General features: G+C 38.9%; 1 protein-coding gene across 1 annotated transcript in view; it reads left to right on the top strand.

The window, feature by feature from the left end:
• The window catches only part of ZNF827 (zinc finger protein 827), a 1349262-nt gene that overhangs the window by 721115 nt on the left and 613558 nt on the right, over window positions 1-14589 (top strand). The window contains exon 5 of the mRNA XM_044062231.1: window positions 11991-12224. Within this exon, the coding sequence (XP_043918166.1) occupies window positions 11991-12224 (234 nt within the window). The remainder of the gene's footprint in view (window positions 1-11990; window positions 12225-14589) is intronic.

Raw genomic sequence — 14589 nt, 5'->3', positions numbered from 1 at the left:
CATCAGCCCCTCAAAGTACTCTTTCCATCTGCTCAACACACTCTCCTCGCTTGTGACTATGTTTCCCTCATTATCCTTTATCATCTTTATCTGCTGCAGAAGGCGCGGTGGTACAGCGGTAGTGTTGCTGCCTCACAGCAAGAGGTTCTCCTGTTCAATTCATGGCTGTAATGCCTTCTGTGTGGAGTCTACATGTCCTCCCTGCAGTCGAGTGGCCTCCGAAAGAGATGCGTGAATGGGCGTGCTTTCGCTGACGGTTGGGTGTCGGGCTGGCAACACGGCACCATAAAAAAAAAATCTACTGCCAATCATTAGCGGACCGGAGTTCCGCTGTGGTGGCCCCTAACTGAGAAAAGCTGAAAAGGCAAACAAACCTTTACCTGCTGCACATCTTTCCTAGCTCGGTCCCTCTGTCTAGCCAGTCGGTACAGGTCCTTTTCTCCCTTCTTAGTGTCCAACCTTTCATACAACTCTTCATATGCCTTATCCTTAGCCTTCGCCACCTCTCTCTTTGCCATCCCCACATTTCCTTATACTTCTGTCTACTTTCTTCATCTCTCTGACAATCCCACTTCTCCTTTGCCAACCTCTTTCTCTGTATACTCTCCTGTACTTCCTCATTCCACCACCGTGTCCCCTTGTTGTCCTTCCTCTGTCCAGTTGTCATCCCAAGCACCTTTCTAGCAGTCTCCCTTACTAGCTCTGCTGTAGTTATCCAGCTATTTGGTAACACTTCACTGCCACCCAGTGCCTGTCTTAACTCTTCCCTGAACTCCACCTCAAAGTTACCCTTTTTCAATTTCCACCATTTGATCCTTGGTACTGTCCTTACACTTCTCCTCCTCTTCTTGCTCACCAACGTCATCCTACACACCACCATCCTATGCTGCCTAACTACACTTTCCCCGGTCACCACTTTACAGTCTCCAATCTCCTTCAAACTGGCCCTCCTACATAAGATATAATCCACCTGTATGCATCTTCCTCCACTCTTGTATGTCACCCTATGCTCCTCCCTCTTATTAAAATACGTATTCACCTCAGCCATGTCCATCCTTTTCGCAAAATCCAATACCATCTGACCATCTGCATTCCTTTGCTTAACACCATACCTACCCATGATTTCCTCATCCCCTCTGTTCCCTTCACCAATATGCCCATTGAAATCTGCTCCAATCACCACTCTCTCACCCTTGGGTACAGTCATCACCACTTCATCCAACTCCCTCCAAATTTTTCTTTCTCATCCATCGCACACCTAACTTGTGGAGCATATGCACTAACAACATTAATCATTACACCATCAATTTCCAGCTTCATAAACATCACTCTATCCGAGACTCTTTTCACCTCCAAAACACTTTTAGCATACTGTTCCTTCAGGATAACTCCTACGCCATTTCTTGTCCCATCCACACCATGATAAAACAATTTGAACCCACCTCCGATACACTTAGCCTTACTCCGCTTCCATCTGGTCTCTTGCACACAGACAATATACCAACCTTCCTTCTGTCCATCATATCAGCTAGCTCTCTCCGTATACCAGTCATACTGCCAACATTCAAAGTTCCGACCCTTACTACCACAGTCGTAGCCTTTCTCCTCTCTTCCAGCCTTTGGCCATGCCTTCTCCCTCTTCTCCTCCTTCAGCCAACAGTAGCCCAATTTCCACCAGCACCCTGTTGGCTAACAGTACTGGTGGCAGTCATTGTTAACAGGGGCCTCGACCGATCTGGTATGTAAATATTTACTGCATTCCACATGAATGTTTTGGCAAAGTTTTACGCCGGATGCCCTTCCTGATGCAACCCTCCCCATTTATCCGGGCTTGGGAATGCACTTGCTTGTGCATCCACATCAAAATTTGAGGGGATGTGTCATCATGTCACAGGTAACTTGCATTGGGAAAGACAGACATCATTTGTAGAAGCTTCTGATTTTTATACCATTTTTAAACAAATGCTCCCACCCCGTAAGAGTGACTGAATTATAATTATAATGCACATTTCTGAAGTATTAACTTTTTTATGTTTGAACATTAAATATTCAACTGCATTTCCCTGTGGTTTGAATACATTTTTTTAATTAGAGCCTGTGACATTTTCCTGTAAAGATTTTAAATATTTCTGTCTTGTTTGAGGATGTGCAATTATTTTTCAAATGCATTTGAATACACTCAAAGGTGGTAACCATTGTTTGATAGCCATTTAACGCATTCTTATATTGTTCTTTTGTTGCCTAATTGCACTCATACTGCACTGTAAAATTGGTTTTAAAGGGGATTATGTTACAAACTGCGTTACACATTCCTACATTTGCATATCAGAACTACAAGCTGAAAAAGTAATGGAGAGTGAGAAACTTACATAATTTGAGCATTTTATCACTATTCATGTCTGGATGCAGTACTTCTTGGGGTCATGATATGGTGACAAGGGTTAAAACCAAAAAACAATGTAGAACTCCAAAAAAATAAAAAAACTGAAAACACATCCTACTGCACGGAGAGTAAGGAGTCTGCAACTCAGTGGTTAGATAAAATTTACTGCTTTTGTTCTTCAATCACTTTAAAAGCAGAACTTCATCAGAATTTAACATAAAATAATACAAGCCAGTTTAAAAACCATTGGATGTAATGATGTTACACGTCCAATGACAACAGAATTTTACTTCTCAACCAATCAGAGAGTGGTATTGAAACCACAGAAGTTTTGACACAGTGTAAATGTAAAACCTTTTAAGAAATGTATCTAGCAAAACAGCTCAATGAATTTATTGATTTAAAGTTTTTGTGCTAAAAGAAGGCACATGATGTTGATGCTGCCATTGAGACCTGGATGTTTGTCTGCATTTAGTTTGATTTGCCATAAAGACTCACAGTACTCAAGCTGCACCTTATAATCACCTTAAATTCAGGTAAACTGACAGCATCTAAAATGAAAAAGCAAACTTTTTTGAAGGAAACACAGTTAGTTGCATGTTAAGCTAGTGTTCCTATCTTTATGCTTAATTGAAAAGTTATGTTCGTAAATTCTGCAGTTCAGCTTCCTTATGCTTTTCCCTATATAGAAGCATGAACATGAATCACACATTGCAAGGTATACTACTCCTTTAGTTTGAAAGTCGTATCTATCCTTTGCACTGATTGTGACATCTCATGCATTAATGTGGATGTTAGAGGCATTGTTAATGAATTGGCACTGTTTACAGCTACCATACTTGAATGTGCCTACAGTGCATTCTTTATAAATTCTTGTAACATTGCCTCATTTCAACATTGATTTGATGTTGTAGAGTCTTTTGTATGCAAATAGAGGATTTTAACCTAGACATTTGGCCATCAAAGTTGTTTAAAATAAATTTCCAAATGTTGTTTAAAATATTCTTGATTAAAGGCAGATCGACAGTGATTGGAAGAGGAAAGGCTCTTCAGTACCCAATCATATTTTGTTTTATGTTGGTGAGTGTAGTTGCCACAATCAATGACAATCTTTTTTTGCTTTTCCTGATGATTATTGTGGTCTTGGTTGATCTGAGCAATACGACTTCTTGCTGGATTTTAAATAACCAATCAAGATCATATGCTCTGGCAATGAAGAAACTCTGTAACATCTCTGATTCAACTTGGAAATCATTGTCATTACTTGTAATCTGCTTAACCGAATAAACTGTCCCTTCACAGCTCCTCTTTTCATGTGTGATGGATGCAAGCTTTGCTTTTGAAGGTATTGATTGACAAATGTGTGACATGTGCTTTTCCTGAATAGCCTGCTTTGGATGGACATATCGTCTTCAACAATGGCAAGGGTACTGTCCAAGAAGTTAATCGTTGTACCAAAGCCACTTTTCGTGAATTTTAGGAAAGATGTTCGGTTGTTTGCAAAAGTGAACAACTGATCAAATTCATCCTCGGAGCCTTTCCAAGTAAAAAAAAAGTCAAATCATCTGTGTATCTCCGAAGTAACAAGGATTTTGAGAACATTTTTTTCTCAAACGTCTTGTTTTATTGGAGATACATAAATGATTTGTATTAAAAACAGTGGGCAGACTAGCACTTCTTGCTGTGAGATTTACATTTCTGTTTTCTTGCCTGCCTTTTTTCAGAAAGTTCCTTTGAAGGGGTTGTAGATTTTGTTTATAAAATCTGCAATGGCATGCAATGTAACACTTAAGTGATTTGGTCATGATCATAGGTGCATGACATCTAGTGATTTAAGTGCCATGATACATTTGCCTTGCTATAATTTAGTATTTTTGGGACATTTTTTAATAAACAGATTCATAAACTTTGCATTGAGCCACCCCTTAGAATTAGTTTCACCACCTTGTGCTCAGCAAATACTCTCTGGGCTCTGAATCCCTCATGACCCTGAAATAGATTAGGAGAGTTGTCAGAGGATGTATTAATGAATTAATTAATGTAACATGTATTTGTATTCATTATGAGACTCCAGATTACACACAAGACCTTCCCTCTTACTGTCTTTCTTGGTTCGTACTGCACTTCCCAAGCTGGGCTACCTAGGAATTGTGACACAACATGGAAGGAAGCTGCTTAAAGAATTGTAAACAGCTGTTACTCACAAGAAGTGAAAGTGATCAGAAGGGTAACTCTGATGGTGATTACTTTTCTGGGCAGTGTTCCGTAGTAGATAAAGAAAGGTCTACTGTTTTGTGGATCAAAGTATGCAAAATTATTTAGCCATCACAGGGCAGAATGAGTAAGCAGGGAGGTAAGAACACTAGACTAATAGAAGGAATAAGGGGGTTTAATTTATTTCTGTTTGCTGGATGTGTGAACTGGTCTTTTCAGACACTTCCAACCATGACCCAAGCCATAACAGTAATGGTAAGTGCAGCACATATAGAACAGCTTAGTGTATTCTTGTATTCTGAGAGAGAGAAGGAAACTAGAGAGTACCTGAAGAAAACCTCTGCAGAATTAGGGATATGCCAAACTACACAAACACAGTAGGGTCAGGATTGAATCATAGACCTTAAGGAGACAGAAATCCTACCACTAAGCCACTGTGTTCTTGTTGCCATTCCGTATTTCTGTGTGAGTAACATTCATGAACAAAGGGTTAGGTATTATTGGTGACATATGCCAGGCATCAGAAAGGCCGGAAATAGTTGTGCTGATTACCTAAAATGAATGTAGGAGAGCAGTAAGACAGCTCAGATGTCTTACAGAATGCTGCAGCATACAGCAGGTATCTACTTCTGATGAAGGTAGCCTTTTTTTTTATCTGTACCTAAATGGTAAGAGTTCTCCCAGAATTCTTGGTCGTGAATATCACACCTACAGAAGATCACAGAGCAAGGAGGAGGCAATACTGTATATATATATATATATATATATATATATATATATATATATATATATACATACATATACACACACACACACACATATATATATATATATTACACATATATAAATATATATATATATATATTACACATATATAAATATATATATATATATATATATATACATATTACACATGTATAAATATATATATGTATATATATATATATATATATATACAAACACACACACACATATATATATATATATATATATATATATATATATATATATATATATATATATATATATATATATATATATATACCCGCGGTAGTGGTGCTGCTGTAGCGTTGTCGTCTCCCAGCAAGACATTGTCGAGTTCGATTCTCAGCTAGAGCGTCTTATGTGTGGAGGCATGCGTGAATGGGTGTGCCTTCGCTGAAGGTTGTGCGTCAGGGCTGGTAACTCGGCACTTAAAAATCCACTACCAAACATTAGCGGACTGGAGTTCCACTGTGGCGACCCCTAACCGGGATAAGCCAAAAGACACAACAACATTATATATATATATATATATATATATATATATATATATATATATATATACATACACACACACACACACACACACACACACACACACACACACACACACACGGGTTCCTGTCAGTTGATCAAGTTTTCAGAAACTCGAACTCCATATGGTTGTGACCATATGATCAAGTTTTTGAAAACTCAAATCTTTTGCATGGAGATCGCAGTACAGTGAAGATTGGGAAATTTACCCTTTTCCTCACAGTAGTGCGATCTTGGAGCTGATATATGTAATATGTAAGGGATGTGGGGGGGGGGGCTTGCCCCACTACAGAAGCATAAAGGTAGATTTTTATGGGGTTTTTTTGTTTGATGTTTGAGTTTTCGGTAACTCGATCTTATGGTTTCTTCGATACTTTTTTGAGTTTCCAAGAAGTTGATCATCTGACATAGACTCGTACACATACACACACACACACACACACACAAATATACATATATATATATATATATATATATATATATATATATAAGGTCTATATTATAAGCCCAAAAAGACTAAATTGCGAACGCTCACATGAGCAAAAATGCCGGTAATCAAACTTGCTATTGTGGGGGGCTGCGCCCCCCACCCCTACTATATTTTTCAACTCCGAGGTTGCACTACAGTGAGGAAAGGGCAAATATCCCACTCCTCACTGTAACACAACCCCACAATCACAGTTTTGATTCCCAGCATTTTTGCTTATGTGAGCGTTCGCGGTTTTGTCTTTTCGTGCATCTGACCCAGATATATATACATATATATTTTTATATAGATATAGATATATAATAGTCCAAAACCCGGTGCTCGGTGAAATAGTGCCCGGTGTACTGTCCAATATAAATTGCACAATCGAAACCAGCACAACAAATAATGTTTTAACTGAAAAAAAAGAACGCAGAAGTCCAGAAATAGATACTTAGCCAACTTTAATGGCTAACAGGTTAAGTCACCTCACCAGCAAACCAGGTTTCGCCTTAGCGTCATCAGTGCATGTATTAGGGAGTGCCCTCCCCCTCCTTTTATACATATTATTAACATCAACCTCACATGAAAGAAAATAACTGAACAACATTATTTACATTATTTTGATGAATATCAAATAATGATGTTATATCATAAATTGTAACAAACCAAATATCGTACATACATCATAATGCAGTTGTCACAGAACCTGGCTTACATTTACCAACGGTCATTCAGTTCAGGTTTAAACAGAGCACCCAGATTTACTATCCATTGTCTTTCTTTTTTCACCAAAATTGTTTGTTTATGCATCATAGATAGGTTATCACCTGTCACCTTATCTATACCCAAAAATACAAAATGTGCTGTCGGGTGTGTCAACATGTGTTACTGTAACACACTTCTGTGACGATGACAACTTATGTCACTCCTATGCAAAGCAATCCGTTATTTAAAACTTAAAAGATGTTTGCCCTGTGTAAAAAGAGCCACATTGGCATACTGCCATATAAACCACACATTATGTTGTGCATGTAATCAAGTGACGAATGTCATACACTTTTGATGTATTAACTTGAAGTGAATGATTTTGTCTTAGATATACGTTTGCAGTAAATACAATGTCCACAATAGGTATTCCCACTGCCATAGTGTTAATTTGATTTTCATACCTTCCATGTCCCTTTTTAAAACTAGACAGATGTTCACATATATTTCTGCCTCTTCTGAAGCCAAAACTACAAAAATTTCTTAACACTGTATCAAAAAATGGGTCTGACTTAAGTATGTGCCAATGTTTTGCAATAATCTGCCTAATCTTGAATGTATTGGACCCATATTTGGTAATAAACCTAAGTTGATCTACCTTAGTATATGTTGCTTCTTTTTCCTTTAATAACTGTCTTCTGGACTGGACCTCTGCTTCTTTAAATGCTTTATCTATATTCCTATGATCATACCCCCTAGCTGAAAATCTTGTTTTAAGCTGTACTGCTTGTCTCCTGAACTCATCGTTATTGGAGCAAATCCTTCTTATTCTGGTAAACTGGGCCTTAGGAATGTTATTCACTGTGTGGTGTGGATGACTGCTGTTGGCATGCAATATGCAGTTTTTGAAGAAAGGTTTTCTGTACAAGGTAGTATCCATTGTACCATCTATAGCTTTAATAACTTTCACATCCAAAAATTCTACTGAATTTAAATCTATGTTGCCACTAAAATATATGCCATATTCATTGGAATTTAAATGTTCCACAAATTCATGCCATTTCAACATATGTCCTGTCCAGTGGACCCAACAATCATTCAAATATCTCCACTACATAGTGAGATTGTTCTTAAACCTATTTTTTTCTGCTGTAAATTATCTCCCATTCCAAAAAAACATGAAAAGGTCAGCATATATGGGTGCAGAAGTTGCACCCATTGCTGTACCCTTTGTCTGTAGATGCCATTCTTTGTTGTATGTGAAGGAATTATGCTCCAAAACCAATCTTAATAAAGTTAACAGGAATTCCATTTCCAAATCAGTCATAAGTACCTGATGTTTCCATCCAGTATTTCACTGCTCTGATACCTGCTTCATGCGGGATACTCACGCACATCTAATGTGCCCATATAAGTATCTTTGGGGATCTGTATATCATTCATGAGCACCAAAAATTGGTTGGTATCTTTTATAAATGCTGTGACATGCACCAACAAAGGTTTCTTGTGTTCTAAGTATTCGGACAGTGGTTCTATCAGAGAATCCTGTCCGGCCACTATAGGGCACCCTGGTGATGGATTCACCTGTTTATGGATTTTTGGTACCAGGTAAAAATATTGAGAGCTTGGGTCCTCAACCCTCAACTGTATAGGTAAAGCTTCCATAATGGCCCTTCCCCTAACCACCTGTTTTAATACTTCATCTATCTTTTCTTTAAATCTCCTGATGGGGTCCCTTAGAAGTCTACAGTAAGATGTGGCATCACTTAGATGTTTCTCCCCTTCTGTATTATAGTCGGTTTTGTTCCACACCACTGTGGCACTCCCTTTATCTGCTCTTGTGATAATCAAATCTGTATTTTGTTGTAAATTTGTCAAATTATATGTGTCTTGTTTGAATACGTCATTTTGGTTTGTTTGTAACTCATTTAATATCTGTTGTTCAAACACTTTAACCACCCCATGATATGGTGGTTGAAAGTTAGATTTCTTAAATCTAAAATTTTCAACTTCCCTATGTAACATGTCTTGGGGTCTATGTGGAAAAAATATTTTAAATTCAAACTTCTACAAAAAGTTTTGAAACCCTGATCCACATCAAAGTATGACACATAAGTACTAGGTACAAATCCCAACCCTTTGTAGGGTATGTGTAAAAACACATGTAAAGTCAGTGCATTGACAAGAGCTTAAGGGCGATGATGTAGTATTTTAAAGCCAAACACTGGAATGTGGGATACCTAGAGGTAGACTAAAAAATCAAGATGCCGGACCCCATGTGGGCAGACTCTGGAATTATGTTTAAAACTATATAGAGTCCAAAAGTGGTGCTAACCTGTAGGAAACATCAAGACATGATGAAATAAACAGTTTTTTTTTCATTCTGTGGGTACGGTTCTCCATGGGATTAACATGCAGAAACAAGTAAAGACCAGCTGCCTATGGCACTCCAATAACAAAGTGATATACACACACACACATGCACATATATATATATATATATATATATATATATATATATATATACACACACATATATATATATATATATACATATATATATATATATATATATATATATATATATATATATACATATATATATATATATATATATATATATATATATATATATATATATATATATATATATATATGGATTCACTTCTAAATTTCGAAATACTGAAATACCGAATTTCAGTATCTCGAAATTGGAAACCCGAAAGTACACAAACCCGACAGTTCACAATCGCGCATGCTACAATCCCGAAGTGCCATAATATCGAAAAACGCATTCTGGCGTCTGTATTTCGTATGTAACACCCTCCACCATTTGCAGAACACCCATAAAGCATAGAATCCCTTTACACCAGTGTACAAACCACCTCACATTATACACAACACAACTTTCCATAGGCGGTACACATGCCCAGCTTATAACTGAAGTAAACGTGCTATTGCAAGCAGGAATTCCTCTGTAGTGTACGACTCACGACTGGCCAGGATATGTTCAAACTGTTGTTGGCGTATCACAACTCTTCGTCGTTTAGGTGTGGGCGGACTACCAGCACTTAGCCGGCTTCTAAGTTCATCCACCCTATCCTGTTCCCTGGCCAATGTATGCATAAGCAGTCCTAAATCAGTTGCCTTTGCCCCCAACAAACACTTCAGTCTCCGGTGCCACGCTTCTACACAGTTTTGCGTGCGTGGTAAACACATGCTATTCAGGCCAAACACATTCCAAAAACGGATTGGGAATAAAGGTGGAAACCTAGCAACACAGGCAGACCTAGTGGTAAATCTTCTTTTCCTCCCCAACACATAGCAGTCCCCAAAGTATTGTACAAGTTCCTGGCCCTCTGTTGGAAACCTGCTCTTAAGGTCACTAAACGCCCTTACCACGTCATCCTCTGGTAGGAATGCCAGGGCTATCAAACACTTCACACTCAGCTGGAAACGCAGGTTAGTGTTATAAAGCTTTGTAAGTCCCAGCTGCTGGACTTTCCGCCAGATATTACGGCTAAAATGGAAAAGGCACCCCTTCGATTTCACCCCATTGAAATTCATTGCTATGCTCCTTTTGGCGGCTATCTCAAAGTCGCACAGTACATACTTAAGTTAAATTTGGAACTCATACTGCTCTAATAACTGGAAAATAGCATCCCACATGGCATTGTATGCCCGCAACGACTTCTTAGTCATGAGACAGTACAGTAGCGGTACGGACTTACTGTACCCGCCACAGCATAACAAACCATGAATGCTATACAGCTGCCTACATATCTCCCCCTTGTAGAAGAATGTCCCGTCCATCAACCAAATAGTTGCAGTACTAAGGTCATGCAAATTATTGACCGTAGTGAACACCAACACAACATTTTCTCCACTAAGATCACTGCTACGCTTGTATATGAAGCTGCCTGTTTTCAGTGCATAGTCCTCAACATTCAAATCCTGTAACGTGACATATCTATTCTGGATATGTCTGCTGCCCTTCCGTCTAACCCTCCCCACTTGTTGCAGCAAAGCCCTTCTATTAGGGAGGTGGGGTACTACATCTAGAGAAGTGCTTGCTAGCACATCCTCAACAACCAAACAGGGTGCATCCCGTGAAATACGGGCTCTCTCCTTTAGACCTGCACACATACTATACCTCTCAGCCTCTGTTGGGTCCCCTGCATGCATGTGTACCACGCTCTTTAACACTTCTTCCCCATCTGCAACGGAGGTAGTTATCACCCTCCCCTTGCACTTCATAGCTCTCTTCCACTTACAGCACCAATAATTTCTCTGCGGTGCTGCCTTTTCGAGATGGTAAACGTACCCTTCTATAATTAGGACATCCTTTCCTTTCTGTGATCTCGCCCTGGTATATGTTTCACCCACATTCCCTGGTGGAGTTATGGTGCTGGACGCCATGATATTGTCGGTACAACGTACAGCTCCTACATGATAGCGGAAGCCTATATCCTTATTGGCAAGTACTGTGTGTGTTCGAGATTGTGATATCGCGATTGTGAACTGTCGGGTTTGTGTACGTTCGGGTTTCCGGTTTCGAGATACTGAAATTCGGTATTTCAGTATTTCGAAATTTGGAAGTGTACCCATATATATATATATATATATATATATATATATATATATATATATATATATATATATATATACACACACACACACACACACAAATGCACACATATACACTTTTTTTTTGGCAGTAAGTCTTCATATCACTTGTAATATTATATAATTTCAATGTAGACTGTTATTTCCAGACGTGGGTCAGACCTTTGGGAGCTGTACCTGTAATTGTGCCAGAGTTTGTACTTTCCCCTTTTTATTACAGTGATTTTCTTTTTTATATACTGTTCTTGCAATATTTATTCATTCAGAGTTGTGCTAACAGACTTTTGTCATTTACAGCTGCTAATCAGAAAGAGCCATTGTCTCTTCCAACTCCTGTTACAAGCGAGCCAGAGGATGAAGAAACCACAGGGTCTTTGTTGACGCAACCAGGCTATGCAGTCAGATTGTCATCTGAGGCATCAGTTCAAAACATTTCCAACAGCACATGCAATACATCAGAAACAAAGTCTAACTTACTGAGCCAGGACGTATCTGTCAAGGTCGCATCTGATCTACTTATGAAGCTCTCAGGTAATGTAGTAAAAATTCCTTTTCATTTGCAGTACGTAAACTGGGTGGCCAGTTGTGTCTCACGTGCTTTTGATACAAGCATCCAGATATAAATAAGTACCCAGTAGAAACATGAGGTACAGACATATACATATAAATAAGTACCCAGAAGTAACATGAGGTACAGACATGCACATATAAATAAGTACCCAGAAGTAACATGGCATCAGAGCCTGCAACACTTCCCACTTGTTGCTTGCACTCCCACTGACATTCCCTTGCCATCTCATTACTGCAGTTTTCCTTTCTAGACTGTTCCAGATTCTGTTTGCCAGCTAACTTTTCCTTGGCAACAAGGCTCACTGTACTGGTACTCACTAATTTTAAAAATATGTTCTTATTTTCCTCTTAATAGATCTTGTTAAACATCAGGCATATGCACCCAATCGTTATTTTGTTGCTTTATATGTTGAGTGTATATGTTAGACATGCACATTCAGATGCATAACACACACACACACACACACACACACACACACACACACACACACACACACACACACACACACACACACACACACACACACACACCTGTATGTGCGTGTAATGATTTCTCTTGTCCTCATTCTAAAGTGTGAATTGCATCTGATCCCTTCATTTTGCATCATACAGGCAAAAAAATTAATGTTCTTTAGATGGTGTACCTTTTGATATAGATCTATGTATATACCGTAAATTTGTTGGCATAAGAATCCAGTGGGGTGCTCAGTAGAAAAGGGAGAGCATTCTGTACTATCATAATTTGTTTGCCACACAAAATGATCAGTAGGCTATCCTTTGGAATTTGTCATGGTGACTACTAGAGAGCTGTTGTAATTGTCCAGTTGGAGACATTTTTCTTTGTAGTTGCTGTTCTTTATTTTTGTATTTTGTTGAAAATGTGAAGATCTTTTGGAGAAAGATAACCTCTTTGGAAATAATCATCTGCAAGTGTGCCTGGAAAAGGCAAATTCCACCAGTGGTATTATCACCTTCTGGGTTTATTTTGCTTTGGCTGGATTCCCATTTTTTTTGTCTTATGAACACTGTGCTGTTTTCAGCAAGTAAATTCTTCTCTGTAGATTCCGTAATATTTGAATCTTCCTTGGTCATAAAACGCTTCTTTCTCTGGGTCAAGGGGCATCTTCCCCTCCTGCAGCAAGAACACCTTTCTCTGCAGGTAAAAAGTGTAAGGTAAACTGCCATAAGAAAGTCTTTAAGTATAAAAACACTAGTACTGAAGGACACTGCAAGCCAAAAGAGAGAGACCTTAGGGCCTCAGTGCTGGCAGGGTGCAGACTTGCCCACCTCCAGCCTCAACACTTTTTTTCTATTTCCCACCTTTTATTACCTCTGTATGGGGAAAAAACAAGTTGAAGATTCAGATTAGTGGCTTCTTCCCATGTTTGGAGTTTTCATTCACAGTGATGACTACTTAGACATGAAAGTAGATGCATACACAGTTCACTTAAGCCCAAGTATGACTGTCATATTCCACTTGAGTGTTAACGATCTGAGACTATATGAAGAAAAATATTGTGGAGCTTTTAGACTATGTGTCCCAGGCTGGTATGAGCCTAGCATTGAGTAGCATTCTGCCTTCACCAAGGATAATGCCACAATAGGAACAGAAGATGATTTACTTTAATAATTGGCTTAGCTTCTAGTGACATTTCAAGGAGTTCCAGTATTTGTCAGCATGGGAGGACATAGTTGACAGACCACATTGCTTTGTCAAGTATGGTCTGCACCTGTCTCATCTAGGCTTTCAAATATTAGCTAAAACATTGTCCTTTCACCACAGTGCCTGTTTTAGACAATACCAAACTGACAAACGTTATCAGTATAGCAAAACCAGCCACAGCGAATCTAAATGTGCTACTACTCAGTGCCAAGAGTCTTAACAGGAAACTGCACTCCCTCCAAGCTCTCACTCTGGAAAATGCAGATATCTGTGCAATTACAGCGACATGGTTTAAAGCTACAGAGAGCATCCTGGCAGTGCAGGGCTACAGTGACTTCCATTTAGGCCAGCCTCTGTGCAGACAGCTGGTGTCTCAATATACATCAAAAACAAGCTCATTTCAAGGCTGCTCGAACAAGAAGACACACTTGAGCTTCTCCATGTCCAGATTACTATAGGCAAAGTCCCATAACCATATTCTTCCAAGTTTTAGGTCCCCCTTAGTGACCCAGGAAACTCATAACTCACACTTAGATTTATTGGAGACACTCACCATTTGGCTCAATGCAATGCTCAGGGCGACTGTAACTACCCCATTATAGACTGGGATTCATACACAACCGCTAACGCTCAGGCCCAGGTATTCCTCGACTTTGTAAACAC

The sequence above is a fragment of the Protopterus annectens genome, chromosome 2.part1, assembly GCF_019279795.1.
Source record: "Protopterus annectens isolate FY-2018-M chromosome 2.part1, PAN1.0, whole genome shotgun sequence".
Lineage (NCBI taxonomy): Eukaryota > Metazoa > Chordata > Ceratodontiformes > Protopteridae > Protopterus > Protopterus annectens.
This window is presented reverse-complemented; position numbering and strand designations above follow the sequence as displayed.